Source organism: Petaurus breviceps, unplaced genomic scaffold, assembly GCF_028583685.1.
Source record: "Petaurus breviceps papuanus isolate PSGF00001 unplaced genomic scaffold, PetGlider_PUasm1.0 90750, whole genome shotgun sequence".
NCBI lineage: Eukaryota > Metazoa > Chordata > Mammalia > Diprotodontia > Petauridae > Petaurus > Petaurus breviceps.
In genome coordinates this window covers 9,599,086-9,625,379 of record NW_027187335.1, presented here as the reverse complement: position 1 = coordinate 9,625,379, position 26,294 = coordinate 9,599,086, and the positions used below count along the sequence as shown (strand labels likewise).

Below are 26,294 nucleotides of genomic sequence, written 5' to 3'. Positions count from 1 at the left end.
GCCTTCTACCATCTTCTCCCTCCCCCCCACCCCCTGCCCCTGCCCAAGAATTGAGAACAAAAAAACTGGCTCCAAACCTGTTATAAACATGTATAGTAGGGGCAGCTAGGTGGCAGAGTGAATAGAGCACTGGCCCTGGAGTCAGGAGAACCTGAGTTCAAATCTGACCTCAGACACTTAATACAAAAACTAGCTGTGTGACCTTGGGCAAGTCACTTAACCCCAATCACCCTCCAAAAAGCAAAAAAAAAAATGTATAGCAACATGTAAAGCAAAATGAATATTCAAATTGGTCATGTCCAAATATATATGCTTGTGCGTGTGTATCTGTTTAATTTTCCAGAATCCTTCACCTCTATCAGGCAGTAGGTAGCGTATTTCATCATTAGTCCTCTGAAACCACGGTTGGTCATTATGTTGATAAGAGTTCCTAAATCTTTCAAAGTTTTTTTTGTCTTTAATGTTGCTATTGTATAAATTGTTTTCCTGGGTCTGACCCCTTGACTCTGCATCAGATCATAAAAGTCTTCTCAGATGGTTTCTCTTTATCATTTCTTACAGTACAATAGTATTCCATCATATTCACATATCTTAATTTGTATAGCCATTCCCCAATTTATGGAGAGTTCTTCAGCTTTGTCACTGAATTCTTTCATTTCAAAAAAAGCTCTATTTTGTTCATCCTTAAGAGTTTGTTTTGCTTGTTATCTCTCTTAATCTACTCTCCCTCTTAAATTTCCCTCACTCCTCTCTCTCTGAGTGAAATATATATTTCAGTACCCAACTATGTGTAAGTACTTTTCCTTCCTTTGACCAGTTCAGATGAGAATGAGGTTCAAGTGTCAGTTGTTCCCCAGCATGCCCTTGTTTGTAAAGATAAAGATGTCAATTCATATATTCTGATTATGTGAAATAATTTTGTTCCCACTGCCCTGCCTTGTTGTGCTTCCCCTCTTTTAAGATTATCAGGGCAAAACAGAATCACTCCCAGGCCCTTGTCTAATTAGACTGCCTCTATGACTCCAGAAGATGATCTTTTTCTCCAGGCCCACCCTTCTTTGGTGTTATTCCCTTTCATTTTACACACTGAGGCAAATGCCAACCTTGCTGTTTCTACCTCAGGGCCATCTCTCACATCTTTTTGCTTCCTTCTACTTATACAGCCACCACCCAGCCATCCTAGATCAGGTCCTCATCACCTCTCCCCTAGACTGCTGTAATGGCTTCCTATTTGGTCTTTGTGCCTCAAATTTCTCCCCACTCCAATCCATTCTCCACAGGGTCACCAAGGTGATTTTCCTCAATCCTGGATCTGATGATGCCATTTCTGTACTCAAACTCTAGGGGCTTGTCTTTTAGAGCCCTTCACAACCAGATTTTCCAGCTTCATTATGGGTTATTCCTTATCTTGCACTCTATGGTCCAGGTGAATTGGCTTTCTTTGTTCCTCATAAAACACTTCATCTACCCTCTCTGTGCTTTTTTGTACTGGCTATTCCCTGTGCCTGTCATGTCCTCCCATCCTTACTGCTTCCTCACAAAATCCTTTAGTTCCTTCAAGACTCAGGTCAAGCACCAATCTACAAGAAGACTTTTTAAATTGCTAGTGCCCTCCATAATTACCCTGTATTTAAAATCCTGTCATTTATTTAAATGTTTGTCAGCTGACTGAATAGCCCTCTCTCTGAAGCAAGGTGAAGGAATGATACATCCAAAAGTTGGGTTGAACACATCAAACATTGAGTAAGTGGGGGCTGGCTGATCTGGGGCACAGAGGATCATTAACCATTTACCCCAAAACACAAAGTGGTTTTGCCACACCCTTGAAGGTTCTTAAAATTTTCTGATGCAAATGTTTTAGATATGAAAACATTGTTAGTGGGAGTAAAACTGGCAATTAAAAAAAAGTTTTTCTTCAACCAAGACTGCCTGCCGCAAAACAAGAAAACAAATGTAAATAATGTAAATCTTGCATCCATACAAAGTTTACTTTAACATTTTATTTTGTGTAAAAAAGGGCAAGTTTAGTGAATTATTTTCATCTTGTACACAAAGTTATAATTTTAATGCTTTTCACATCCATGCTGAAAATCTGCAATTTGGTAAAAATGAAAGGAACATAAATTTTTCCAAAAGCATTTTTCACTGTTATGTACACTTCATGAGAAAGTTTTAAACACTTTCCCACTGATCACACAATTACCAAGAAAATAAAAGATTAAATTTGTACAGATATTGATCTATATATCAAATACATACAGAAATGATGTAAAAACCCTATGTAGTTTACTTTGACTTCTGCCCCAAAGATCTACCCAGGGACAGATGCTGTTTTTGTATAAATGACTGTGGCTTTATTTAAAATATGAAAATTAAAGGAAGAAAACCCAGTTTAATCACAGTATTTAAAAATCCCTTCCCAATATTAAAGAATCATCACCAAATATATAGCACCATAATACAAATATTGATGGGAAAGGGTATTCACATCACATAGTAATAATAATAATAATAATTAAAACAAAACAAACAAAACACTGAAACCCGTGTTAGTATCCGTAGAACAAGAAGTTGATAACAGCTTTAGCTTTCCTCATACACAGCAAGGAAAAGGTTAAAGAGTTTAAACTACCAAAAATCCCAACTTGGGGAAAAAGGAAAGAAAACTCAATGTCAGCAGTACATTTTGAACTGTAAAGGAAAATGGGGCTATTAAAAGTTGTACTATTTAAGTTATGGCTAAGACATAAAATTTGTAAGCCTCATAGAGATGATGTTCTGATCATCTGCAGTAGGGGGACTCCTCTTATGACCTCACAAAGTTCTTGTCCCCTCCAACATTTGGTCACAGTTTTGAAACAATAAAAGCTGTACCTGCACTATCACTGATAACAAAAACATGCCATTTGGACGGGAGATTCTAACCACTTAGTGTGCCTGGTTTAGCTTTAGAACTGGAAGCTGACAGTGTCTGGGCTACAAGTGAACATTTCCAATAACTACCTCTAGGACAGGTTGGCCTTAGATCTGACCTTCCTGCTTTACATCTTAATTCCCTGTAGACTCCCCAACCCCAGGCTGTACTGACCTCAAGATCAAAGTATTCAACGGGGAGGTGGGGTAAGCCATAAAACTTTGGCTTCTTATGCCCATGTCGAGTGGGCTCAGAATCCTGAATTTATCACTGAGCCTGAGGATTGATTTAAGACAACTGCTACCTTTCCTTTGGAAGTTTCCCAGTTTTCAGTTTAATGGGAGGATTCTGAAAGTTAAAGATTTAGGAGGCAATGACAGTACTATTTGCATTAAGTCCTCCTCAACAATCTTAGTTTAGGATAAGTAAGTAACCAGTAATTTAACAGCTGAATTCACATACATTTGACACATGAGAATCAACTAGTGTTGTTGATATGATCTACATGCCCCAAAAGGTCAGTATTAAGAAATGTTGACACTGGGGTTCCATACATTCCTACGAGATAAATAACAAATTTTACTTCCAGTAGCAACTACAAAACCACATTATTAACCCCTCTTGCATAGAATGAGGTAAACCTGTGCGTATTACCAATGTTATGTACCCAAAATTAGAGCAATATTTTAGAAAATAAATTGCTGGTTTTCAACTTTCTATGCACTTTTAAAAGTCAAACAAAAACTTAGCTAAAATGGTCTCCTGGGGCTTTCTGTTAACATTTTTTAAAGCATTCCATAGGCTGAAGGACTGTAGAGGTTAATCATGTTGATTATTTTCTAATTAGCCCTACCTACTACCTACCTATACTCCAGAGGAGATGGTCAGTATAGCACTCTGAAGGGGACAGGCTAAGGCCCAGAAGCACTTAGAGAACACACGCAGTTAATTCCTGAGAATTTAGTTAATGAACCTTACTGGTAAAAGCTAAAACTCTCTATTTTTTTCAGTCACAACTCAGTAGAAAGCTTAAAAATGCAAAGAGCACATGTTTCCCCTCCCACCACCCTTTTAAAAGAAGCCACATACACTTTAAAACAAGGAATGTTTACATGGTCCAAATCAGTTGTTACTTTTGTTAAGAACTTGTTTTGGCTGTAGTGATATACAGTTTTTACAGTACATGGGAATTTTTAAGAGAATGAACACATTCCTTTTCAATAACTTTTTAACAATTAAAGCAGAACTGGAATGATCCTGAAATTCAGACTTATTCTGGCTTTAGAAGATGCTCCATTTCCACTTTCTGGCTAATACAGAACACCTGGCTTTGGGGTGTGCTTATGCTAAATGTCATCTCACAGAAGGAGAAGGGAGGAGATGTCAGAGAGGAAAGAAAAAAATCTCATCTCTTTTGTGGGGGTGTTTTAGAAAAAAGAAAAACTTAGGACAATCTTGTATTTTCCCCAACCCCACTTTGCCAAGACAAAGATGCTATGCATAAGCTCATGTTAACCATTCCAGTTTAATTAACACATAAGTGTTAAAATAATTTTGATCATTTCTAATTAAAAAGATAACTTGTAAAAAGTATCTAGAGTTCTTCCAGTTTCATACAGAACTCCAAATAAATTTTCTTGAGCATTTTCCAGAATGAAAACATTTCTGTACAAACATTTAAAATGGTCTGCAATAAAATGCCAACAACTCAAAATTCGTCCCACCTTCCGTGATCTACGTGGTGATGCTCCTTCCATGAGGGCATCGGTTGCATATTTCTGCAGCAGAGGAAGCTGGAGATGTGACTGGCATAGTTTCGAAGATTCCAAAGTCTCCCAACTTGTACCAAAAAAGGTTCATTTGTAATGACAGTTCATTTGTATTTGCAACTATATCCTTCTTAAATCGTTTCCTGCAATCCTGTTACTTAAACTTTAAATCTTACCAAAAAGTTAGAATTTCAGTTCTTGTTAACAATGCACAATAAATCCAAACTTGGAAAATATTACAAAATTCTTTCAAAAGCTTCAAATACAACACAAAAATGTCCATCTTTATAAATTGAAAAATTTTCCCCTGACTAAAATAGTTTCCCCACCCACCTCAAAAATCCAGAACTTAAATCTCTTCTATGGTTAGCAAAGTGACCCAGTAGAATTATCCCCCTGTCCAGTTGGGTTGGTAATAAATCCGTCCTGCAGAAAGCTCTCCCTCCCCCTCGTTTCTGAGCTGTCACCTCAGGGTTCTTGTTTGATGTAGTAGCTGGCAGAGCCATTGCTTTCCTGATCAGAAGCTCCTTGGAGGAAGCTGTATTCCTCTCCATCTAGCAACTCTTCCTTCAGCTGCAATGGAGTCACTACATTAAAAGAAAAAGAAAAAGAAGACATACATACCTAATACCTAATAAAACATGCCCTTTATCCAGTCTAGCCAACTTTACAGGTAAGGAGGCTTCTTCATCCCTTTAGTAACTTAAACAACACTAAATTGTAAGTATGAGCATCAAGGTGATTAAAGCAACAAAGATGATAAGGGATATTAACAGATAATGAAGAGCCATGCGAATATGAAAGACAAATACTTGGTGTTCCTCAGAGGGCACTTTTCCACGGCAAGTATAAAACCATGGTGTTTATTATTTGGATGATAGTCACGTGCAAAGTTTTCCACTCAATAAGCATTTATTTCATACAATAAATGCTTACTGAATAATGAAAGTCTATATTTAGGCTTGAGGATTTTGTCAGTGGATGAATGAAACAAGAAATATGAAATGAATATTCTAATAATCTTTGGTGATTAAAAACATTAAGTAGGCTTTATTTTGTATTTATAATATGCCCTGGGGAAACTTTAAAGAACATTCCCTGGGTTATAACAAATTGGTTATAATTTAATGCCCATTTATAAATAAATACAACTATCTAAGACTGTCAGAAAGATCACTCACTGGTGGCAACAATAATATGAAAATTAGGAGTGTGAAACTGATGATGTCATAAAACAAGGCCTTTTTTTTTCAGTAAAAGGTTTCTGGGCAGAAACTAATTAATGCTCTTTTAATTTTAAATACATAGGCAGTCCTTAGTTAACAAAGAAGTGGCTGTTTTTTATAAAAGAAGGTCAAAATGTTCCCAGGCCAGCCCATAAATGCTCATTTAACACATAAGAGCAGATACCGTACTTGCCTGAGTTCTGTGTTTTGAGAGCAGGAAGCCCCAAAGGTATGGGATAGGGAGGAAAAAAAGAGTGAAGGAGGACAAGCAGGAAGGAAGTAGAAGAGTTTGCTTTTCCATTTTCTAGGCAGAGTTGGCCTAGGCAAAGCAAAATCTGCAAAAATAATGTCTGCCTTTGATTTAGTATCATAGAATTAGAAGAATTAATATGTGGAAGGGGCCTTTAAAACCATCTAGTTCAACTCCCTCATTTTATAGATGAAGATACTGAGACCTTGATGTGACTTGCCCCACATCACAAGCCAGAGCTGAGTCTGAATCTCCAGGTTTCTGATGCCCATGAAGATTGGGAGGCAGAGGTGTGCTGTGGAAAGAGAACTGAAGTTGGGAGTCTGTCCCTTATTCTACCTCCTTTGTGACCTCAGGCAAGTCACTTTACCTTAGGGCCTCCCTGTTTTCCCTTCAAGGTCCAGATGGCCCCTAAGGGTCCCTTTCTGTTCTAGGTCTTTCTAAAAGTTTCTAATCCAGTGCTTTTCCTCTACTGTGTGGCTGACCATCACACTCTAGGATGGTTTCTGTTTCTGCTCATGTGTTTCCCCTTTGTCCCCAAAGTAGTCCATGTTCCCACATCTCCTGCCTCCTTCCTGTTCCCTCCCCCTAATGAAGTCTCCCATTCTTCCGTATAGCAGGTCTCAGCAAGGGGATAGGAAGAAGCAATCTTTATGGAACTCTCAATACCATAATCTTTCAGTTTTCCCATAGTAGTTTAAAAAAGTAGCTGCTTGCTAACTTTTAAAAATTTCCTTTATTCTTCTGAAGCCATGGCTTTTCTAAAAATTCCAAGTTTTCTCATGATATATTTCATGAGGCAATCAGGGAGGCTGTATATGTGTCTACATGCGTATACATGTATCACTTTTAACTTTTGTCATTCATAAGTAAAAAACTGCCTATACTAAAAAATCTAAGAAAATCGATTTGTACAGCTGTCAACTGATCCTGAAAGAACTAATCCCATTTTCCAGAATGCAAGAATCCAACAGAGTCATCAAGCTATTCAATACAGAAAAAGAGGGTGCATTTTTGCATTTCCTAAGTGTTAATGACTAACTGTACTAAAAATAGTGAGGTCAATTAAGTATATTTAATTCCTTAATTTTGATTGTGAAATAACAATCATCTCTGACTTTTTACTAACTTATTAAAAACATAATCTTTTAAAAGATGATCCTATTCAATTCCTTTGCTTTTGTATTTGTTTTGTAACAACGTCTATGCTCTTGGAAGTTAATGGGCAGGAAGGGAATATACTGTAACTGCTCAAGGAATCTTCAAACACAAACAGATGAAAGGTAAATGAAACCAGATATCGTGTTTTTTCTTTCCCTCTTATCTCAAAAAGCATCACAGAGAATGAGTGGCATAATGAATAGTAATACGTGTTCACCTGTTAACCTTCAAATCTATCACCCAAATAAAAGAAACATTCAAAGCAATTTGACTACATGAAAATAAAGCCCAATGAAAATCAAACATGGCCAAGTTTCATTAAAGGTGCAGTACCCACATTAAAAGGTCGATTAAAATAATTTTTTTTATATGATGACCAAATGAATGAGAAAAGTGTTACTGAAACCTAGGTTACATTCAGACTGATGTTTCAAATATAAGAAAGGTAAGTGGAACATCCACAGTATGCCTTGATGTTACCTACATTTGCAGACAACAGCCAATTTTTAGTTTTCATTCTCCTATCTTCTCTAAACATGAAAATGATATGCTTAAAAAAGTAGCTGGAGACAATGATGACAGATTCATTCAAGTGGAGCCTAGTTCAATATATATAAATACACATACACACACACATATCTCATCTACCTGGAATCAAAATCTGTGAGTCTGTTTTCATGGTCTGTTTTTCTTCCTCAGCCTCTAACCTTAATTCCTAAGAAGCTAAAACAACTTTCACAGCTTAATGAAGTTTTGTAAACTTTAAAAAGAGGCAGTTCTAACATTACCTTGACACCAAATCCTCAACACTGCAGGAACTTAAAAAACCAAATTGCATTTTACCACAAAGCCCATAGTTATAAATTCTTCTAAGAGATCTTATTAAACCACAATATTCAGTTAAAAAAGCAGAGTCACTCAAGTTTACACAAAGTACAAGTTCATAGTTCTATGGCTACTATATCTATATGAAGATATAGCTATAGCACTATACATATTTCTAGTCTGTCTATCTATCTATCTATCTATCTATCTATCTATCTATCTATCTATCTATCTATCTATCTATCTATCTATCCATCTACGTAGATATATTGTTGGAGGAGCTGGGGGAAAGCACTCTTGCTAAGCCACATGGTTTACCCAGAAGCACTCATTTTTAATACTTCTAGGTTGTTCCAAATCTAGAAAACAAATTCAGTTCCCCTGGGCAAACGAAACAAGACAGATTGTGAAAATCACCAGTGTTTAAAAAACCTCTCAAAAATGCCAATTATTTTGAACAAAGCTTCAAATTTAAAAGGTCAAAGACCTTTTACGAAGGATACGAATAATATAATCACAAAATAAATAAGTTTTGGGAGCTATTTGGCCTAATATGTCAAGAACACAATAGAATGAGACATTTAGAAGGTTTCTTCTTTGACTAGGCAAGACAGATAATGTTGGACTTAAAGTCCTTATGGATGCAAAGTAGGCTACAGAAATTCTTCTAAATGGCAAGAGGATCTGATACTGATTTTTTACAAGGAATGAAAAGGAAACTATACAAACAATGGAAGTGGAATGAGATGCATGCCTATTCTACAAAATCATTTGGGATATTTATAGTAAGGCAAATGCCACTGAAGTTTTCATTTCCACAAATGTTAGCAAAATAAGGAATGAAAAGGATTCAGAGCCAGGTACTAAGTCCCATACATCTAGGCTCTCAGCAGAGAAGTGACATTTAAAACAAGTACAAAGTATTGTAGTCTAAACATAACAGCATAGATGTGCATATTACAATCTAACCAAATATCTAGATTTTGAGCATCTAACCTAGACTTACAAGACTCAATTCCATCATATTCAGTTAAGGTGACTCATTCTTCAATACTCAATAATTACCTTGTGTCAGGTCTTACCGATTAAAGGAAAGACAAATCTTCTCAACAGTCATCCTCCAAGCTTTACATCCTTTAGGAATGATCTTGGCCTACAAGAATTAAACTCGTACCAAATGCCATGTACTTATTTAACTGCTGGAGCTTGTGAAGGCACACACAAAGATATACAATTACAGAAATGCAATATAGCCAATTTCAGCAGTCAACTTCATAGCTGACTTTGAAAATACCATCTCTCCTCCAAGTCTGACAGTTCTTTACTCACTGTTCCAAACTATTATCAGCACCAAGAATACACTCCAATCTCACTCGAGAGCTCCTTTCCCAGCCAATGTGATGTTATGAAATGCTATGGGTTTGTTAAATGAATCTTTACCTTTGGCCTTGGATAATCAGATATTTTTAATGCATCCCACTTTTTCAGGAATTCAAATCCAACAGAAATCCACAATGTAAAATGTTCTGAAGTTTTTGAATGAGATTATAAAGTATTATTACACTAAAAAGTTCTGGTTATCTTTTCGTTTAATTATTTGACATTGTGGCTCTACTCTGATCTAAAGCTCTAAAGTGGTTAAAACAAAACAAAAATCCTTCTCATATGATTTATCTAGTGAAGTAACTACCAAGCACTAATGAAAATGAATTTCTTAATTGAAAAGAAAAAAAAAAGTTAATGAGTCAGCATCTTTCATGCCAGACCATGCTTTGTCTCCCACCACCCTACCCAGTAAAATTACCATCTGCAGTACCTGAGGTGCTGATGTGACTAATTACCTGTTTTGAGGCTGGGACTGAACTCTCGGCTAGTGCTGGGAGGTGGGAAGGCCTCCGGGGCTGTCTGTGCTGGAAGGGTTCGATATGGAGGAGGAGTCAACTCTTCGTCACCAGAGAGGCTCCTCCGCACCCCACCTGTCATGGGCAGGCTCGACAAACTGACAGGCTTCTTCCCAACTGGCATCTTCCTTTCTAAACATTAAGTCAGACTAAAGTAAGCTTTTACTTACATGTGTGGTAAGAAAAGTGCATTAATAAGTTGGAAAGTTTGTGGAGCACAGAGCACAAGGTTGGTACTCTGAAAACATGGGATTCTATATTCCTTCTTTGGGAGTTTGAAAATCCCAGGCTCTGAATCCTGAACCAGTTGAAAAAACAAAGCAAAATTTGAGCTATAGAGAGCATTGATTGGGTTGGGAGAATAGCTGGTTCATTTCCTTTAACCAAGAATAATCCTTAGACATATCTTGGAGGGAATAACCTGCTAACAAGTGGGAGAGGTTCTTCTAAATCCTGCTTAGTGGCACCACTTCACACAAAATCCCAAATACTGGTGTTTGGTTAGGAAGGAAAGTGCAATTGTTTGTGAAGTCAGAGTGTGACAGGATTTCTGATATGAATGTACCTAAGTAATTTTTTAAAAACCCTTTCTTCATAAAGCACCTAAGTTGAGGTAGCTGTTGTTCTGAAACTATTTCTAAGATAAATACTCTGACTGTATGCTCATTCAGAAGCAAAAGAATTTTATCTCAATCACAAATGCATCACACCCTTCAGTTTCATCTTCAAGAGAAAACATAACCTTTAAGACTTATTCAATGTTTGTAATGCCAACAAAAACGTTGCAGAATTTGATGCACATACATTTGAATTACTTATAAACAAACAAACAAAAAAGTAAAATACTGCCATCCATTTGGCAAGAAGGCAAGGCATAGGCAGTCTATACAAGAGGTATCAACCATGCAGCTCACAACACTCCTTCATGTGGCCTGAACCAGGTTAAAATGTATTTGGGAAAAATTTAACAAAACAGATATACAATAAAACATTGATAATAAAGCGTTTTAAAATTAAGTGAAATGTGCCCTGCATATTACAGATCCTTTGTATGGTGTAGTAGCTCTTGTTTCTATTTGAGTTTGACACCACTGTTCTAAATGAATAAAAGTCACAGCAGATTACCATACTGCATATATATGTTTAAGATGCCAAAAAAAAGTTTTCTTTCAGGGTTTAAAATATCTCAAGTAAGAAGATCAAATACAGCCTATGTTTACATATCCAGGGGAAAAAAAAATCAAACCAAAGCTGTGTATCACTGCTACTTAAAATGACATTATGACCAATCTAAATATTAGACTCCTATTGATTTCTTAATTGCTAACCCTAACCATGTGTCCATCCCTTTGAAACTTCAATAATATCTGACCAGAGAATAAAATGCAAGTTCTTAACTACAGAAAACTAAGAACACTATTAAGATTAGCAACCACTAGAAGAGTCAATGACAAGGCATAATGCCAATTTCCTTACTTTATAATGAATGCACCTTTACCTCAAAGATGTTTTTGAGAATATTTACCATGAAACTATAAGAGCCTACCGGTGGCATGTTATCCTTGTTTTAGAAAACACTAGCTGACATGCATCCACACTCATAGCAAGAACACATATATCCCTGTGTACAATTTAGAACAATAGTTTCTCCAACTAGACCTTTCCTATTTCAAAAGAAATAAGCACCATTGAAGCAGTAAAGGACGTTTTAGGAAAAAAAAATTGAAGCTGAAGTACAAATCATATAACCAGTACATAATTCTATTTGCACATAATGCCGGTAAAGTTATTTATTTTAAAATTATTATCTTCATATATCATGTCTACCACTAGTGGAATTCTGACTGCAAGAGCTGTAGTGCTTTGTGTGCCTGGGTTTATTTAGACCACCACCCTTTCTTTTCTTGAACAGATCTTGGATCAGTTCTACCCTATCTGGCAATGGGATCTGAAGGACCTGAGAAAGGTCCCCTCCTCTAACCAGCCAGAATCAAGAGGTCTCCTCAGGACAGTCACAAGGAGAAAATGGTCCTTTATGCTTCTTTTCCTCTCCATTTCTGAGTGCTTTAAAACTTTATAAAAGACATCATAAAGCTAAGAGGAACTGAAATGCTAATGAAATAAAAATGTCGTATCTTCCGCTAAGAACATTTTCCTTAAACCCAGTCTTGCTATGAACCATCTCATTAAAAACGCACTTGTCAATGCCATCACTTCTCTGCAATGAGATCTTCTCTTCTAGGGCCTGTCTGAATCAATCAGTCTAAAACAACACTCACAACATATACAAGATAGAGAATCTGCAAAATTTGTGTTCCAAGTATATATGCCAGGTATACAATATTCACTAGATTGAGAAATTAATCTTGAAAATAAAATTTCATATAGCCACTGGCTGGAATCTAGTTCTACTTTGGAAGGAGAAATTCTAACATCAAAAATTTCAAACAAGAAACAGTCAAGACAATCTTGGTTACAAACCTTTATGGTAAGCCTAGAGATTATATCTTCTACAATCTTCCTTTAAGTTCCTACCTTCATTGGAACAATTTTTAGTAAAGTTTCCTGGTTCATGGGGCCCGAATTCCCATTTCTGTATGCTCTGCTATGGAAATAATGCTACACCTGGCAAATGTCTAACCTACAAATAATTCTGGATGTGTGAAAACAACAATAGCACCAAAGAAGGATGGAGTTTGGGGAAAGTTTCATGCTTTGGGGAAAATTTGTTCTTTGGCCCCAAATGTCTCTACAATGGCAAGAGGATGGAAGAAAGAGGACATTTCACTTCAAATTATCAACACGGTGAATATTAGACTAAAAACAGGAGAAAGGGAAGAACAGGGCATGAACGCTTCTTTGTCATACTGCCCATCTCTTACCAGTTGATGATAATCATAACTTCTCATTTGAACATAAGTCAGATAACTGAAAAAATCTGGAGTTGAGTTTCTATTCTAAATTGCATCTTTATTCTCAAAAAATAAAATTCTAAATCAGTATGAACAAACTTGTCTCTTGGCATGAAAAACTGTGTGACAAGTTTGATGAAACAAAAAAAAAATCTATACATTCAAGCTAAATACCTTTGAGAAAAATGTTTTAAAATATTGTCAAAAAGACCTGTTTAATATTTCCACTCTATTGGCTATTCTTTTCCAACAATAACCATTCTTTCATTGTTATGATGTACATATAACCTGTGTGAATTTTGTTTATGGGTAAGCAGCCTGGATTTCTTAACAATGGAATGCTATTTTTAGACAGGAATGCTGGTCATAGACTGGATAGATTAATTTTGTTCTGACTCTATTGTAAAAACTACATTTCTATTATGATAATTAGGAAATATCTGGGCTAGATTACCTAGAATTATAAGTGTCATTTATGAGATCCTACCAAAATGTTTAAAAATATTAAAGCAATCATCTTTTACCATGCAAGATTAAAAAAAAAATTAACCATTTCCCTACAAATTGAAAAAAACCCCAAGGCATTTTTCATTAAAAAGATTTGCCTTTTATGGCATACTGCACCTTTAAGCATAATACTTAATATACAATCATCAACTTCAACAAAGAATGTTACTTCCCCTGAGAACACACACTGCCCACAATTTGTTAACAATGAAAAAGAAACGCATATTAACATTTGGTGACCCACTTTTCTTGTGTCCTTTGTATTGCTGTGACTTAGACTTTTTCTTCTGCTTTGATGAACCTGACTGGCTCTCTCTTGATGCTGAAAAATAAAAGAAAAACAACAGTCCTGGGTACTTACTCATGATAGCAACCATTATTTAAATGAATTGTACTCTGTATTCAGATGAGAGAACATTCTAACAATAAATGTATATTAAAGCTTCATAAATATGACAGGATTCTAGGGAAGTCATGAATAGTATTAAGATACAATGTCCTTTTGCAAATAATGAACATAATTTAGTCTGACTTTGATCTGTATTCTACAACTCTTGACCCTTAAATTCAGGGTTGCTATGGCAGACTATTGTTGAATCAGACATATGAAATTATGCCCCAGTTCCATAGCCTTAGAATGTAATTAGTATAATTAAGAGAAAACATAAAATATGTACTTGTGGAGAGGTCCAGATTTAAGAATAAAAAACCACAAATAACATTTCTGGTAAGTCAAGAACTCACTCTGTGGTGCTGGAGGTTGTAGCTGATATCCAGTTAATTGGCACCATCCAACAGGATAGAGGTCAGGGGACTCACAGTCTACCCACTGATCATATTCTTCCTCCCAACCATCGAAATGGATCCTCAACAGACGATGAATAATTCGAGTTACTGTGGCTACACACACTAAGCGTGGTTCCATGAGGTCTACAGCTTCTAATTTCATTCCCACACGAAATCCATGATTTGGAACATCCTGATAAGAAAAAGAACATTCTAGCTGACAGATGGCAGAAACCACAAGAAGACCCTGTGGGACAGCAGAAAGACCCTTGGACTTGGAACCAGAAGAATGGGTTCAAGTGCTGCCTCTAGCAGTGGTATGATGCAGGGCAAGCCATTTAAACTATAAATCTCAGTTTCCTTATTTGTGAGGAAAGAACAACACTTGCACTAGACCCCACCATAGGGATGTGGGTAGCAAATGAGATAGCATGTGAATAGGGCCTTCTATCATAAAGTCTTATGTAAACGACAATTTTCTCTTTTGGAAGCACCAAGCAAAATGCTTGGCCTTAGCCAGTAAGTTCTATATCTTAGTAATTAGCTAATAAATGTCTGCTGAATTGACTCAAACTAGGAAAACCAAAGGTAATGCAAGGGAACTAAACAGGAATAATTTATACAAAAATGACCATGATTTTTAGAGAGTTCTTTAATTATAAATTAAGATGGTGAAGCATTTAAGGACTAGTTATGAAACTGTATTGAAAAGAAAAACCTTTACAAGTAGGTAACTACAATTTTCTTTTTACCTTATTAAACAACTTTACTGGTGCTGCTATGGAGCCAGTTTCCCTGAGGTAGTCAAACCATTTGAAAGGAAGTTTTGTATAACCTGAAAAATATAGCATTTTCCTAAGTGGAAACTCATTTAAATTCCTGAAACATTAAGAAAGAACATAAAAAGTTTCTAAGAACAAATAAAAATTTTGGAGGTTTTCAGAAGGGTAATCCAAATCAACTTCAGGCACCATTGCCTGTGCTTCTAATGAATTATATAACTCTTCCTTGATCCCCCTACATTGTAAGGATTTTGTCCTCCTAGAAACAGACATTGAGGATCAAATTAATTGGATGGAGGCTAACCTAAGACACTCTTTGCAGAAGCATCTTTCTCAACTCAAGCATTACCTGAAGTTATAAGATGTCTGTTTTCACACTTAGGCCTGGTTTAATGAAGCTCTTGAGACTGTGGGGTCATTTCTATGTGTTTTGTGGGGGGGAAAAAGGAACACAGGATTTATCTTAGTCTTGCATTTTTTTCCTCCCATTTAGTTATCTTTCTTGGAACCATGCTGTGTCTTTAGTTATCTTTCTTTGAACCATGCTGTGTCCACTTGTTTAGCTGAGACAGCCTGACATCTTAAAAAAGGCATTTTAATGGAATTTTCAATGAACAATCTAATGAGGGAAGCTGCTTTAAGGCTTAAAGATGTGTGTAGTAAAAAATACTCTGTTACCTGCTAAACCTGTTTTTCCCAATAGCATCTGGTACTATCAATTAATTCATGCTATACAAAGACCCACAATGAAATGTTCCATAATGCATAGCTGTCCATTAAACCTTGCAATAAGTAGAGTTTTTTTGTACTATGAACAGATTTTAAGGACAACACTGGATAAGTTGCATATAAACACCAAAATGATATTGAGAAGAAAAAATTGGTGATGAAAATACAGTACAATATCAGAAATGTCATTTTAGGTTAAAATGAGATACCTCTGGGTGGAGTTAATTCAATCATGTTAATTTCACAGAAACCAACAGGGAAAATAGAAGGGGAGGTTGCATGGTAACAAAACCAGTCAGATCCATCTGCTGCTTCTGATCCATCAATCCCAATCATAAGGAATCCATCTGCTAGCACCTTTATGAATTAAAAGCCCAAATATTTGAAATTAGGAAACACTCTTAAGAATTCAAGTTAAAGAAGTGAATCTATACTATCCTTTCACCTAGAATTTTATTTAATCTACTGGAGGAATTTCATTATAAAGGTGAAAAAAGGCTTAGGTTATAACTCATAGATTTTTATGTTATCTAATTCAAATATACAATTTCATTAATTCTTAGTTGGCAGTGTAAAATCCAGTATGTACTAGGGATAGGGCTATATATGAGTGAAAAAAAAAAGTTAAAATATTCCCCAACCCTGGTTGATGCCTAAAATTCCGTACTTTAGAACGTTGTTCTTTTTGTTTAGGGTTTTTGAACTCTGTTAAAATGCAAACATCTTTGGGAATATCAAGAATTTAAATGATTACTAGTTATTTATATCTGATTATGAATTCAGTACCAGATCCTTTAGAAGGATTAGGTATGGAATGGGAAGATGTAAATGTGGAAGTAGGGATGGAACACCTGCTGCAAGACCAAGAGGTTGGACACTGCAAGCACCAATTCTGATTACTTTACAATTCTTTCCTAGGGCCAGTGACCAGGAAATATAAACTGCTTGTAATACAGGATACACTGCAGAATACAACATGGGATAGTGTCCCTCTGTAGAATGTAGTCTCAAAACAACAATCTTTGCAAAGTGCTATACGGATGACCTATGTTAGGAAGTAAAACTTACTTTGAAGTTATCTGGGTTAACACAGGCATTCTCTTTTCCTAGTACAGATTCAGACATAAGCATACATGTATAAACATTTCACTACCAATCTAATCAGCTTCTACTTTTTTTTTTGCCATAACCATGTAGCACCAAGTCAACATTCACTTTTTATTTAAACTTACATTCATCATCTCACCTTTCTAATGGTTGCAACACATATTGCAGATAGATTTAGAGGATCTATAGCTTCCAATTTCATTCCTTCCTTGTACCATTCCCCACTCTGGTCTACTTCTTTTACCTAAAGGATTATAAGAAAGCACATCTACTATTATGCAAAAAGTGCTGCTCCAGTATTTTGCAAAACAGTACCCATTTTAAAAAAGCTCACCAGAGAAGAGGTGAAATAGCTTCCTACCTACCTAACATTGTTGTTCAAACTTTCAATAGCATTAAAGGAATACAGGGAAATAAGACAGAATTTTAGGGCAATTATAATAGAGATTCATGATACCTATGTATTACACAGTCTTAATCTTTGTAAATGACCATATAATTGTGATTTCCACTAATTTATGAAAATACCCACAACCCTCTTTCAAATCTAATTTACAAATGAGGGTTCTTATGAAAAATCTCTTACCTTAGCAAATAAATGTGGTGGTGTATCAAAATGTCCATCCTGTTTCTTAGTAATATCTACAAGGAAAAGTTACATACTAATCTGTCAGCATTTGAAAGATCAAAAACCACCTTTCTTTGAAAGTCTTAAAACCTACATGGCACATGATGCCCTCAAACATGGCAAACACATGTCTTCCACACTTCAAAACTACTCTTAAGGAGTCCTTTTCCTGAAGAGAACATGTGCATATACTATTAAATGGATTAAGTTAATTTGAATGCTGATATTCTATAAGGCAGAGAAATATTTAAATCACCTAATTTTAGGAGTGCTACCAATGTGTCTGATAAAATGCCTATCCAAATGTACTTCTAATAACTTGATTAAAATGGGAAAGTGGGGAAAACTATGTTTAAGTGTTTTTGATTTTTTAAAAGATGAGCTGAAAGACTGAAGAATAAGAAAATAATCATTATTATTACTATGGGCACATATGGTAACCAAGAGCAAGCAAAGATAGTATAGGAAATTAATCAGTTAAGACATTATTATTCTGGTGTAAACATTCACTAACTAAATTAGAAGCTGCTTAGATAATTAGAAGGCTATTTTAAATCTAAGACATTTTGAAAAGAAAAATATTTGAAGAGTTCCATTGTCTCACTGATATTTGTAATAAAATTTTTTATAAATGTGCTCACCAGATCTTTTGAATCTATGACCTATACTTCGAGACCAACCAATATGATGAATCAGTGGACTGTACATGTGGCACCAGAAGTCATCTGTTTTGTCTTCACTTTCTTCATACACCAATCTTAGTCTTCCTCCAATCACACTTTCAACAATTGCAACCCGAGTTCGACATAGATGTGTCTTATCAACCACTTCTACTCTCATGGAAGGCTTGAAAGGATACTGCATACTTTCTGACACCTGGAAATCAAGGAAAGAAATAGCTAGGCACTCATTTCAATCCAACAAACATCTATTAAACACCTAAACATGCAAAGGACTAAGGTAGATGCTAGGTATTCAAAGATGATAAATAAAACTAACTCTGCCCTGAAGGAACTTACATTCTCCTGGTTATGTATACTGGTATAGACATTAATTTACTATTCTATTATTAAAGCAAATAAAAAAGATATGACCAGAAAAGGAGGTAGAAGCAGTCACATAATAAAGAGAAAACAACAAATGGACAGTATTAAAGATCTTAAAAAGAACCAGAAGATGACCTTCAGAATGGTAGGTAGATTCTGCAATCAATCAACCAGCCTAGCACTGTCTGGCACTGTGCTAGGTTCTAGAGATAGAAAGTCCCTGTCCTCAAAGAGCTTACATTCTACTGGGAGAGATGTAACATGCAAAAAGGATGCACATATACACACATAACAAACACGTAAGAAGGGTATACACATATTTACACATACAAATGTTTATGTATGTATGTAAAATTAGTACAAAGTGATGTGGGGAATAAGTAAAAAAGGCTTCTAGAGTGAGGAACACTTGGGCTGAGCCTTGAAGAGAGTGAGGAGTTCTAAGTAGTAGAGGTGAGGAAGGAAAGCATTCCAGGCATGGGAGACAACTATGTAAAGGCATGGAGGGAAGAGAAAGGTTGTGTAGGAATAGCAATTAAGTCAGTTTAACTGAATATAAAGGGCATGATGAGGTGTAACATTATCAGTCTGGAAAGACAGACTAAGAATTATTTATGGAAAGACATGAGTATGAACAGCACAAGAACTTGTGAACAGGTTTTAATCTGCACAGGTGGAGGAATTACCCACAAAGATGAAATCTGATGTACCCAAGTATTAAAAAGGATGTGCATTTCCTTCAAATGGTTTTATGAAGAATGTTTCATGGATAATAAAATCAGTTTACTGTGATTTTAAACATATCTAAATTAACAAAAAGTTTCAGGTTAACAGGTCTTGAAAACCCCCAAATACCTAAATCCAGACAATTCTTTATGTTTTAGTTATATAAGGCAGCTTTACCTTTTGAGAGAAGTCAGGAGGAAGTGTTTTGGCACCAGTAAGTCGTTTCACTAGAAAAGCTTTCCAGTTTGTGTACTTGTGTTGAATGGCTATTGCAAAACAAACAAACAAACAAAACAACTCAGGCATATTTTTTTTTTTCCAAAGCAATTGGGGTTAAGTAACTTGCTCAAGATTACACGGCCAGTTATTTTGTGTGGGTGGTTAAGTATCTGAGGCCGGAATGGAACCCGGGTCTCCAGTCGGCGCTCTTACTCACTGCACCACCTGGCTGCCCCAACCCAGTCATATTTAACAAGGCATGGAACTGTTTTGTAAACAGACCTCTTTGTTAATGGAAAAAAAAAAAGTAATGCCAATAGTACCAGATACCCCAGGATTTCAGGGTTTTAAAATTAGCATGCATTTGAATGTTAGCAAAATAATCAGAGCAAAAATACCAATTTAGAAATTAAATTAAGATAGATTTGAAACAGTATCATTCCTGGAGTTATTACATATGAAATAGTAAGAGGGATATATTCACTTAAAATACTGTGAGTCAACAGTTTCTATTACTTTTACTTACTCCGAGGAGGAACAAGAGGTTTCCCACTGGCTGCACACCAACCAACTGGATGGATATCAGACCCACATATATTGCACCAAAAGTCCAGGCTGGAGTCACTTTCAAACCCTTCATATCTTAAAAGGGCATTATAACCTGAAAGAAATGAAAAATGTTTAAAGGCAAAAAAAAAAAACCCCAAACCAAACCAACAAAAAACCAAATCAACCCCAAATGTAGCAAATAGGATTCAACCAAGGAAAATAAAATATAATAATTGGAACTAACTTAGGGAAAAATGCATGGAACTTCTTATTCTTTGTTTAGAAAGGTCCGCTTCTTTCATCTTGCAATTTGTTACAAATTCTGGGGGGAAAAATCACCGAAATCTATTAGAATGTCTATTACTGAATTTCTGAAGCAGAGGAGGAATGGGCTGCACCCATTATTATGTTATATTGTAATTTATTCCAAGTTATATTTTAAAGCAGTTGCTAGTTTCCTGGATGATCAGATTGAGCCATTTTTTTTGCCCCCCCCCCTTTTTTGGAGGGCAATTGGGGTTAGGTCATATGCCCAAAGTCACACGACTAGTAGGTGTGTTAAGTGTCTGAGGTCGAATTTGAACTCAGGTCTTCCTGACTTTAGGGCTGGTGCTCTATTCACTGCGCCACCTAGCTTCCTCCTGAGCCATTATTTTAAATTTTTTTTGCTTTTTTGGAGGGCAACTGGAGTTGTAACTTGCCCAAGGTCACATGGCTATTTTTTTTGTGTTAGGTGTCTGAGGATGGATTTGAACTCAGGTCCTCCTGACTTCACGGCAGGTGCTCTATTCACTGCGGCTAGGAGTCATTATTTTAAAAAATCTAAACAATGAAAAATTTGAGTTCTGGCAATTCTTAAGGCTACTTCCCCCCTGTCATTTATTTGGTATTAAAGAGGTCTTATAATTATGATGGGCCGACAATTTAATACTATGTACCAAGGAAAAGGAAACCACTGTTTCTTTAATTATCTCCTGTCCCTAAAGCAGTGACAGTTACATAACAGTTAATTTAGATTTTAGACTCTTATTGAAAATAAAACTCTGGTTTTATGCCAGGAAGCTAGGCTTCTTCATCTCAGATGTGAATTTTTGCACAGTAGCTTTAAGCCATTAAACCAAACAGAAAAATCTGAATTAAACTCATTTATCCAACATTAAGCAGCTACTAATAAACAGCACTGTATAAAAGTGTGGCAGACTTCCCATTCTTGTGGAGATGACAATCTATAAGGTGAGTATGACATACACAAATAAACAGAATACAGATTCTATGAGAACCTATGAGAAGTATCAACCCTGTGCTTCCAGGGGTTTTGGGGGTTAGATTGATTGACAGAGGCAATTAAGGAAAGCTTGGCTGAACAAATGGCATTTGAATTAGACCTTTTAAAGGACAGGTAGGAATTTCATGGGCTGGGCAAATGAAGGGTGAGGAGGAAAGCTGAAGCACAGGAGATAGCTCCAGCAATTTCCTGGAAGGATAATATATAAATCTGACAGTTGTTCTTAGGTCTTAACTGTCTTGGTCTTTAACATATTAAAAAAGAAGATGCTCAGCATATAAATGACATTTCTTTATAACCTACCTATAAGAGATTAATACCAGATAGCTTATGAGCACAAAAACTCTCTGGTCCAGCAAGGTTATAACATGCTGGAATCAAGAGAAGGCCATCTCTGTGAACTGGAAGATCTTCAATGGGAGAGATGGGGGGCTTGGGGAATAACATGCAACCAATTATGTACAAACAAGATATAGACAGGATACATTGGGTGCAGTCTCACAAAGAAGGTACTTGCATTAAGAGGTGTAGGGAAATGGGATTTTTTCTGGGACCTGAGGAAGGCAGGGAAACCAAGAAGAGGAGCTATGAAGGAAGAGACAATTTCTAGGCATGGAAGACAGTCAGTGAAAATTCCTGGAGTATTTTATACAAGGAACAGCAAGGGGTTTTATTGGATTAGAGAGTAAATGGAGGAGAATAACATGTTAGGAGACTGGAAAGGTGGGTAGGTGGAGGCGCAGGTTATAAAGGGTTTTAAATGCCAAAAAGAGGATTTTATTTAGATCCTGAAAGTAATAGTAAACCACTAGATAATTTACTGGGTAGCCAAGTGACATGGTAATATCTTAACTTTAGAAAGATCACTTTGACAGTTGGGTTGAAGAAAAACTAGTGTGGGGAGTGAGACCAACTATAAGGTTATTGCAATAGTCCATGTGTGAGTTGATGAGTGTTTGCACCAGAGTGGTGGTGGTTTCAGAGAAGAGAAGGTGATATATGCAAGAGATCTTGTGAAGGTAAAACAGACATGACTTAATAAATGATTAGATTTTGGAGGGTGAAAGTGTGAGGAGTCTAGGTAGCTGGGAGGATGGTGGTGCCCTTGACAATAAGAGGGAAGTCAGGAATCAAGCAATCAATTTACAAGCATTTATTAAGCATCTGCCACGTATGTGTATATGTGTTTATGTATACATGCATATTGTGTATATGGTATGTAAATATACAGACACATCTAAAGAGCTAATGTGTGTATGACATACACACATATACATACATATAAACACAAACACACACATATGCATGTATATATACAAGAATAATTAAAGAGAGAGGGAGGGTCAGGATTTCTATGTAGGAGAAAAAAAGCTCTATGTAGGAGATGGTACTTAAACTGCACTTTGAAGGGAAGAGAGAGAGATTCTATAAAGTAGAAGGTAAGGAATAAGTGCATTCCAGATATAGGGGGTAAGTCACTGCAAAGGCATGGAAAAAGGAGATGTGTGATGAACATAAAAAGGGGCAATTTAGATGGACTGCAAAGTGTGGGAGATGGAGTAATGTCCATTGAGGTTAGAAAGATAGGTGGAGGCCAGGTTGCAGAGAGCTTTAAAAGCTAAACAGGGGAATTTATATTTATTTGATCCTAGGATCAAATAGGAGCTAATTAGGAGTAGGGAAGTCATAAGGTTGAATCTGAGTTTAAGGAACATCACTTAAGCATCATTTTGTAGTGTAGACTGGAATAAAAAGATAGGTATTTGCAGTAGGAAGGCCCATTAGGATACTATTACAATAATGTAGATGAGAAGTAATGAGGCCTGAACTAAGGCGGTGGCTGCACAAGAAATGGTGTCAGATATGAGAATTATTACAAAACGAAAAGAGGGAAAAAGAATTGATGTTTGGTGTGGGGAAGAGTAAGAAGTTGAGGATAATACCAATGTTACAAACTAGGAGAATGGAAGAATGGTCGAGTCTTTGATATAAATAAGAAAGTTTGGAAGAATTGTGGGGTTTTAGGGAAAAGATGAGCTCTATTTTGGGCATGATTAGTTTGAGATATGGTATATCCAATTTGGGATGTCCAACTGGATATCTAATTTAAAATGTCAAGCATGAAGTTGGTGATGAGGGAATGGAACTCAGAAGAAAGATTGTGGCTAGATAGATCAATGAGCAATCAGTATAAAGATGATAGTTAAGGGTGGCTAGGTGGCGCAGTGAGTAAAGTGCTGGCCCTGGAGTCAGGAGGACCTGAGTTCCGGCCTCAGACACTTAACACCCACACACACACACACACAAAACTAGCCTAGCAATGTAACCTTGGGCAAGTTACTTAACCCCAATTGCCCTCCAAAAGGCAAAAAAAAAAAAAAGATGATAGTTAAATACAGGGAAACTTGATGAAGAGTTCAAGAAAGAATATATAGAGAGGAGGACATGACCCTGTGGCACACTCACAGAAGGTGTGATGTAGATGATCTGTCCAGGAAAGAAAACTGAGGAGTGGTCCTAGAGGGAGAAGGAGAAGCAGGAAAGAGTTGTCATGACAACCCAGAGAGGAGGGACTGGGCAACAATGTCAAAATGAAGCAGAGTGGTCAAGTAGATTGAGAACTGAGAAAAGACAGAGTGGTGGATTTGACAATTAGGAGATTACTGGTAACTTCAATGAGCAATTTCAGTCGAGTGGTGAAATTGGAAGCCAGAATGCACAGTGCTGAGAGGGAGACAAAGGTAGTGTGTATGGACACTATTTCTAGGAGTTTTGCTGAGAAAGAGGAGAGATACAGGATGAAAGTTTGAGGGAATAGTAGGGCCTGAGGAAGGTCTTTTCAGGAAAGGGGCTATGTGAGCATGTTTGGAGGCAGTAAGGGAGGAACCAATAGATAAGAGCAGTTGAAAATTTGAGAGAGAAGGTATTATTAAAGTTATAATTGGCTAGAGAAGATAAGAAGGGACAGGATTGAGGATACATGTGGAAGGTCTGGTTTGGCCAAGGAAGTTTCTGTCATTGACAGAATAGAGAATGGCAGATGATGTCAAAGGATTTTGAAATGGAGAAGGGGTGAAGAGGGAGCTTAAAACAAAAGGCCTCAATTTTCTTAGTAGAGAGGCAAGGACCTCAAGTTGAGAGAGAAGAGAGGAGGGAGAAACTTGAAGAGAGACAAGGTTAGAAGACTTTCTATCTGTAATCACTTGGGCAGGAATAAAAGGATTACCTTGCTGAAGGGTGGGCCCAGCTGAAGTTAGATGACATACACAGAAAACACACTGAGTCAGCATGGCTGAGTGATTTTTTTTTTTTTTGCTTTTTGGAGGGCAATTGGGTTTAAGTAACTTGCCCAAGGTCACACGGTTAGGTTTTTTTTTTGTTTTGTTTTGTGTGTGTTAAGTGTCTGAAGCCGGATCTGAACTCAGGTCCTCCTGACTCCAGGGCCAGCACCCTACTCACTGGGCCACCTAGCCACCCCTAAGGCTGAGTGATCTTCTCCAGCCCCATTTAGGAGTACAGGAATTAGGAAAGGAGAAGGTAAATCATAGGAATAATCCAGGACTCAAGTTTGGCAAGGGATAGGGGAATGGGGATTCAAGCACAGAGAACAGTGTGGGGTTGAATTTGCTAACTGGAGGGTCAGGACTAGAAAGGGAGAAAAAGGACATCAAAGCAAGGGCAATGGTTTGAGAGTGAAGTAGAGAGACTGGAGGTTGAAAAGAGGGCAAAGAATAGGTTTAAGAAGGATGAGGCATAGAAAGAGATGAAGAAAGTTAAGAGTTTTAAGGGAGGGAAGTAAAACACTTGGGAGTAATGATGAGATCAGGCAGGGTATGACAATCCCTTTGTGTGGCTGAGTGAAGGTCATAGGATTGATGGAAGGAAGCTGAGGAATTGTGAAGTCATGGAGTTTGAGGAAGACTCAAGAGGAATGGTGAAATACCCTAGTATAAAGGTAGGAAAACATCAAGCCAGGTGCTGAACTTCTTGAGAAAGGGGAGAGAATAAACTAGGAGCTGGTAGACAACAGCCACCATGACCTGGATGTGGTGGAAAATTTTAACCGAGTGAGTTTCAAAGGAAGAATATGGAAATGGCAGAGGGGAGCCAGGAGCATTCTGACAGTCTCTTCTAGGACCAGTGTGTTAAGGTAGGGTTAAGGGAGTCTAGTGAGTGAAGGTATAGCCTGTGGTAGGGAGGATGGCAATAACATCTGGGGGAAGTCAGATCTTAAATCAAGTCTAGCAGATCAAAAGATTTACTTTCTCAAAAGAGAAAGAGGTTCAGAATGAAGGGAGGTTTGTTCACTATGGAATAGGAATTCTAGAGGGCACAGTAAAAGGGGTAGGCAGGATTGGAATGAGACAAAGTTTGGCTAGGGCTAAGGAAGATGAACATGAGAGAACAAGGACTTAGCAGCTGAGAATAATTAGCTCCTTTGTGGCTGGTGGTTGAGTAATACAGGGATAGGAAGAGAATCAGGTGGTTGGAGGTTGTTAGCTACAGGGGTCATGGTAAGGCACATGAAGGATGCCCACAGTATCAAAGGGATGCTGTTGGCAGGCAAGGGCTACCTACTTCTTCTGTGTGTCTGAGAAGGATGAAGACAGGTAGTGCTATAGCTCAGTATCTCTGGAAGGAAGAGAGTCCCATGGTCTGGGTATCTTCTGGCACTACTATGGCAACGAGTATGGTATATGGGCAGGCACAATAAGGAGACATAACTCTGTGGTGTGAAAGTCAAAGATTAGGAGATATGTTAAATTAGGTAATGTGGAGGCCAATATGGAATGCCACTTCAAAGGCCCTGACTACTAGGTGAGAAATCTGCAATTGGAAGATGGAGCAAAGGGAGTAACTAGATTCTTGAGCAATGGAATGTGAGCAGATCAGCATTAAATCAACTTTACAACCAAAAAATACATTTATACATTGAGAGCAATGACAACAAATCAATAAGTAACAAGATAAT

At 37.0% G+C, this 26,294-nt stretch overlaps 1 protein-coding gene and 1 long non-coding RNA gene across 20 annotated transcripts in view; both read right to left on the bottom strand.

The window, feature by feature from the left end:
• Positions 1 to 1,985: 1,985 nt before the first annotated feature.
• Positions 1,986 to 26,294, bottom strand: part of MBTD1 (mbt domain containing 1) — an 80,903-nt gene continuing 56,594 nt past the window's right edge. For 17 of the 19 annotated variants that reach the window (XM_069067495.1, XM_069067494.1, XM_069067490.1 and 14 more), the window contains 11 exons: positions 20,015 to 20,149; positions 19,447 to 19,535; positions 18,139 to 18,373; positions 17,456 to 17,511; positions 17,009 to 17,113; positions 15,972 to 16,119; positions 15,004 to 15,086; positions 14,210 to 14,444; positions 13,710 to 13,787; positions 9,987 to 10,178; positions 1,986 to 5,270 (listed from right to left, as the gene is read on the bottom strand). In XM_069067495.1, coding sequence (XP_068923596.1) covers positions 5,152 to 5,270; positions 9,987 to 10,178; positions 13,710 to 13,787; positions 14,210 to 14,444; positions 15,004 to 15,086; positions 15,972 to 16,119; positions 17,009 to 17,113; positions 17,456 to 17,511; positions 18,139 to 18,373; positions 19,447 to 19,535; positions 20,015 to 20,149 — 1,475 coding nt within the window. In that variant the 3' untranslated portion in view covers positions 1,986 to 5,151. The remainder of the gene's footprint in view (positions 5,271 to 9,986; positions 10,179 to 13,709; positions 13,788 to 14,209; positions 14,445 to 15,003; positions 15,087 to 15,971; positions 16,120 to 17,008; positions 17,114 to 17,455; positions 17,512 to 18,138; positions 18,374 to 19,446; positions 19,536 to 20,014; positions 20,150 to 26,294) is intronic. The other 2 variants (XM_069067499.1, XM_069067500.1) reach the window with 1 other exon arrangement.
• LOC138145874 (uncharacterized) lies at positions 5,712 to 9,978 on the bottom strand. The gene is made up of 2 exons (XR_011164329.1): positions 8,406 to 9,978; positions 5,712 to 8,365 (listed from the first exon to the last, which is right to left on the bottom strand). It is a non-coding gene; the product is annotated as an uncharacterized lncRNA (long non-coding RNA).